The sequence below is a fragment of the Protopterus annectens genome, chromosome 15.part0 (assembly GCF_019279795.1).
Source record: "Protopterus annectens isolate FY-2018-M chromosome 15.part0, PAN1.0, whole genome shotgun sequence".
Classification (NCBI taxonomy): Eukaryota; Metazoa; Chordata; order Ceratodontiformes; family Protopteridae; genus Protopterus; species Protopterus annectens.
In genome coordinates this window covers 627,482,903-627,488,902 of record NC_056749.1, presented here as the reverse complement: position 1 = coordinate 627,488,902, position 6,000 = coordinate 627,482,903, and the positions used below count along the sequence as shown (strand labels likewise).

General features: G+C 36.1%; 1 protein-coding gene across 1 annotated transcript in view; it reads left to right on the top strand.

Annotated features, from left to right (window-relative positions):
* The first annotated feature begins 1,778 nt into the window (after window positions 1-1,778).
* LOC122789963 (UAP56-interacting factor-like) overlaps window positions 1,779-6,000 on the top strand; it is a 340,611-nt gene continuing 336,389 nt past the window's right edge. Inside the window, exon 1 of the mRNA XM_044057460.1 lies at window positions 1,779-1,967. Within this exon, the coding sequence (XP_043913395.1) occupies window positions 1,895-1,967 (73 nt within the window). The 5' untranslated portion in view covers window positions 1,779-1,894. The remainder of the gene's footprint in view (window positions 1,968-6,000) is intronic.

Here is a 6,000-nt window from a genome sequence, read left to right as displayed (position 1 = left end):
TGTAAAGGTAGCCTCAATGGTAAGGGCATCATAAGTTGACAGCTCAGAACCTACACCTTAAGCACAGAAAACCCTAAATCACTAGCAGATCCTACTCATCTTGCTGGCCAAAGAGTTCTCCTGCCTCCTGTACCAGTTCACCTGATTTAAATCATTCTCATTAAATGCTGTTAATTAATTAATTACAACCCACATTCCTCAAATTCTCCTACCTCATCTTCTATGGTATGGTTAAGGGTATCCTCACTTTTTTTAAGTCTACGTGCTCAAGTATATTAATTTTCTACAAATTTGACATTAACCTAATTTTTTTTATTCTGAGCCTGATTCTTCTGTGGTAGGTGGAGCCTAGGTAATGTCCCTGTGTAGCATGTGTAACATTCTTCATAATTTACAGAAGGATTTATCATATATACTAAATTCTTAGGGACAATGTGGGCAACAATGTAGGTAGGAAGGGTAAAGTAACCACTAAATTTGTCTGTTAATATACTATCTATATCCTTTGGGTCAGATTGGGTAATGTTATTATGGATGAGCCTAATGCAGTGTTGGACCATTATTTCTTAATTTTCTGACATATCTGAAGAAAGATGTCTAGTTTCCTTTGAAACCTGTAACAATCATATTCAGACTCTCCCTCTATACTCTGTGCTAGTCTGTAAGTCCCCACATTATTACTTTTTTGTCTTGCTGTGGAATGAATGACAGCCCTTTCTTGTCCTTCCTATACAGAAGCAGCACAGAAAAATATGTATCACAGATCAGTAGTTAAGGCAGCAGTCTATAAATCTAGAGATCTGAGTTTGTTTCCATTCAAACCATATTTACATATAGTGCAACACTAATAAGCCACTTAACCTTCCTTGTGTTGCCATTTTATCCAAAACAAGGACTTCAGGTATCAGTATGCCTGACTAACCACATTAGAATACTCACTCACTCACTCACTCACTCACTCACTCACTCACTCACTCACTCACTCACTCACTCACCCACTCACTCACCCACTCACCCACCCACTCACCCACCCACTCACTCACCCAATCGCCCACCCAACCACCCACTCACTCACTCACTCACTCACTCACTCACTCACTCACTCACTCACTCACTCACACACTCACTCACTCACTCACTCACTCACTCACAATCACTATCACTTTTTATATTTACACAAATTACATTATACCAGAACATCATAGTTTTAGTGCTCTTGCTCATGCTTGTCTGTTTCATTTTGTGCTGTTTATTCATAACAACAGAATTCTGGAAGACTTTAAACTTTTTCTTAGTGTCTCTTTTCAAAACCTGACACCACTGTCTTTTAATAGTGATTTGTTGCTGTTATTAAGAAGTCCATAAAAAAGCTAGGTAAGCAGGTAACTACAACTGCTATTTTTGTGGTATATTATATAGTAGAATGACTTGCTGAATAATAAATGCTCTGTCAATGGTGAATGTTTGAGCTACTGAGAAACAAAATACAATGTCGTACAAATGACAATGAAATCTGAACTAAGCATCGGTCCACAGACAGTATTTTTTTATTACTTGCATTTGTAGCAAAAGTAATGATGCAAAACTGAAGTGATATACAATGTTATTTTCTAAGCAAGAAACAATTTACTGTGGTTGCTATGTAGAAACATTATTTGAAGATAGAGTTTTAGACTACAGTTATAGACTGTCTTCTGAAAGTGTTGAGATCTAACTGGAATTTAACATTGCTTTCACTCTGCTGCACAGACCACTGGAAGAATTCTATGCATGTGTTGTAAGCAACATCAAATCTTGTCAAGTGACCAAGGCTGGAGCAGTCAGCCCTCCACCGACAGTGCCGACAGCTTTTTAAACAGACTGGAGCAGGGCTTCAGATAAGAGAAACAGGAAAATGGGAGACAGTAACATTGAACTCTCAGCCATGGAGGTTGAAATGGGATCTGCAAAAAGTGAGATGTTATTAGGTATGTTTAATTTGGAAGTGAATTTTTAAGAACCTGTTTAACATGGATACTATGAAACGGCCTTTTGGGAGTGCATATACTGAAAACACTGTTGGAAAAAGACTTCTAATAATTATAATTAGGGTCTTGAAGTAGTTTGCCAAATACCTAAATAATATTTTTTTTAAAAATAGCTGCTTCTTTGTTGTCTTTCTGTGCTCCACCTCCAGCGACAACAGAGCTAAATATGGATATCTATATAAGAACCAAGTGTCAGTCTAACAAGCTTCAACAGCAGAGAAACTTAGTTACAAGATGTTTGACAGCAGCTTAAAATGATAGTTGAAGTCCATATTCTAGACTTTGCACAATTGCTAAGAATTCAGTACTGGTCAAAAAATAACTACCCCATGCAGTAAATGCTCTTTCAATGGTTTTATTTCAGAGTCTATTTGTAATTTTATTTTCTTTGATTTATACATACTGTTTCCTTAGCTTTCATAAACCAACCAAGGCCATACCTCTCAACTGTACAGATTTTTTGCCTCAGAGTTTTGGTCCGTTTTTCATAAAATTGTGGTTTTCTGGCAAATTTGTGGCAACCGTTAAAAACTGAAGTTAGAAAATAATGGCAGACATTTGAGTTTCAGACTTCATACCCTTCAGAAAATGCATGCTAATGCAAAACTTCTTATTCTATCAACTTTCTAAGTTTGTACGGGCAATATTTAAAAATTCTCCCTATTTTTGGACCTTTGTCCCACTTTTATTTATGTCTTTGTCCAGATTTCTTGCTCTGACAGGTTGAGAGGTATGACCAAGACAAATGTTTTGCTTTTGTTTGTTATAAAGTAGCTTTGATTATAATGAAACTGTGGACATTTTATTATGTTTTTGTTTAAGACATGGTTAAAATCCTGGCTGAATGACTTGGACATTGTCATTTAAACATATGAAGTGTACACTTCTACTGTCACACTCTCATTACGTATACACACACACACACACACACACACACACACACACACACACACACACACACACACACTCATGCACACACACAGGCACAAGCACAAAGTAAGTGAATTACGTAGTTAAGCTCTGCCAAGTCATGTCTGAGGATGAACTATTTGAACAGCTGCAGTAGCTTTGGTATAAAATGATTCACTGACGTAGCTTTTAAGAACAGTTGCTGTCATGACATTTTTTTTCCCAAAAGGAGTCTGCAGTCTTCATGATAGCTTGACAATCTGTCACAGGGACTAGTATTACGCCAACGCTTAAATGCATTTCCTTAAATAATGACTTGTTAATGAGTGATGAGTAAACTTTACCAGCATTTACAGGTTGCATGTAAATTGTTTGCGTTCTTCTCTTCTTGTATTTGTAGATTGATCTCATCTCAAAGCTGACAGGTTTGAGTTAATTTTTCCCTAGTGATGAGGAATTTATTGTTGCATATGATTAGAATAGCTGCCGCTTCCCTGTGGGTTAACATGTGGGCATAGGACCAAAGAGTGATATCACTTTAATGCCATTCCTCACAGCTTTCCCATAATGCTCTCCACACAAGAAAAACAGATCTACTTTAAAATGATAAAACATGCAATAATTTACATTACTAATAATATAAATGAGTAGAAGGCAATACATGAAACAGCCAGTGAAGCTCTGCACAAGAAAAACACTTTGTGCGCACAAGGGGTTACATAAAATACCCCCCTATTTGGGACATGTGAAAAAGAAAGAAAAATGTCAGACTGATTTTATGGCAAGAAATATTGTCAAACTTTTCGGTAACTGAAACACCTTCATATAATATTTAACAAAAGAAACAACCCTTACATTTGTCAACATTCAGCTTTAATTTTGGAAATAAAATTAATTCCTTTACTTCAATTACAGATATGGTTTCCTTTACTTCAATTACAGATATGGTTTCTCAGTAAAATCTCATGTTTCTGTAAAAAGTTTTACTTTGGGCATTTGAAAAGGTGGCATTACTGAAGAAAAAGCTAAGTTTCTGTCCACACTTGGCCTGTAAAACACTTTAAAAAGAAGTAGTTGTCTTAATCAGCAATGACTACCTTCAAAAAGCTACTGTACGTACTAAAAGCAACACTTAATTCACAAATGTCTGTTTACTGGGGGTACAACTTATGTTCCATTAGAAGTAGCTTTAACATCTTTACACTATCTGGAAACTTCTTGTGCATCACTGTTTTCCATTTAATGAGTAAACTTTAGGCCCAGTGAAGCTGAATTTAGCTGGCCACTGGTGCTATTATTATAAAATACCAGATTATATTGGTTAAATCTAGATCTAGAAGTCAATGCAGTTGCTTAGTGCTAAAACCTCACTTAGCTGACAAATGGCATTTTTATTAAAAGATAGTATACTATGCCATAAAAGCATTCTTGAAAACGTTCTCTGTATATTTAAATAAATTGTGTGTGTGTCCTGCAATAAACTATGGTCACATCCAGGACTGGCTATTTGCTTTGTGCCTTCTGACTGCCAGGATTGGCTATGGCTCCCATGTAGCTTTGAATATGATAAAGCTAGTATACAGGAAAATGAATGAATAAATAAATAAATGAAGTAATTAAATATTTTGTGGCTGTGGAGAAGAGTATTTAGAGTTACTGTACTTTGCTCAAGGGTGATGGGTGCAACCGCTACCCTACCAGGTCAGCATGCTTTTTCTGTAACTGAAACATGTAGAGGGGATACTCTTTATCACAGGTAGAAAACATTAAAGGTGATTATAATAATTTTGAAGAGGTGTAATTGTATGTATGTATGTATATTTGAGTGGCAAAGCACTTAGGGCATATCACTTACTACATTTTTTTTTTTACATTTTTGAAATAAGCAGATCATACTCTGGTAGATTTGCTTCAGTATGAATTTTGCTGAAATGTCTATCTATAGCCATGGCTGTGAAGCCTGCTCCATCTTTCATGCTTAATTTAAAAGACAACTGAGTAGTAAACTTTGCATAATGTTGGAATATCTAGCAGATTTGGTGTCATACAATCTCCACCTGTGAAATGTATGACCCTGGAAAAGTCAAACAACCTTCTTCTATCCTTAAGTTGTTGTTGCTGCCATCAACTCCCCTTTTCCCATTTTACATGAGGTTGGGGTGTCACATCATTATTCAATGTGACCAAATCATCTAGAACCAATGTTTGCACTGGCGGGTGGCTAGTCTAAGTCACGCTAATAAAACAGTCCTGGATGACTGTCTTAATGATAGGTTCATAGGTTCACAGCTTTTTGCTAGGCGAGCAGTCCAGGAGGTCATTGAAGAGCCTAATGCTATTTCCCAACTACCCAATGGATGGCTTGTTCAAGGTCACACAGTAGACAAATTGAATGTGAGGGAATCAAATCCTGAATGGTGGCTCAGGTGTCCACTTAATGAGCTAAATCTCTAGAATTTCTTTTAGACTTCTGCTCTTCTCCTTTGTCTTGAAGACATATTAGTGAAGGAATGGGATACAGAGGGTCCAAGGGATGGATATCATTGACATCTTACACTGCATGGAGTCATATGTGTTGCCTTACAAACGTAAAGTCATGAATTTGAAGCATGGGAAAGTGCTCCAGAAAGTATAAAGCATAACATAGTTTACCCCTTGGTGTTGTATAGTCACTTTATCCATCTTCTTTTCTCACATTTGTATTTTTCCTACAATACTTTGTGTATGAAGACATATGATTATTAGTGTCTTGGCATCATATATTCAATTAAAAAAAATTAAATTTTGATAGAGATTTAATATGTTTTTTTCTGACGGTGCAGATGCATATTATATTTATGGGAAGAATGTAAATAGAACTTCAAATTATGCAAGTTCCTTTTTTGCTTTTCTCAAAACCACCAAGGACATGAAACTTTAAAATAAACAACATGGTTTCCAACAGTTTAACTTCGTATTTATTCCCAGTGTCTTGACATTTAAACTTTTCATGGAGGGTAAAACAGAATAATTCATACATCCAATTAATAAGCCAAAAATGTTTCCATATACCTTGCAGAGTGCA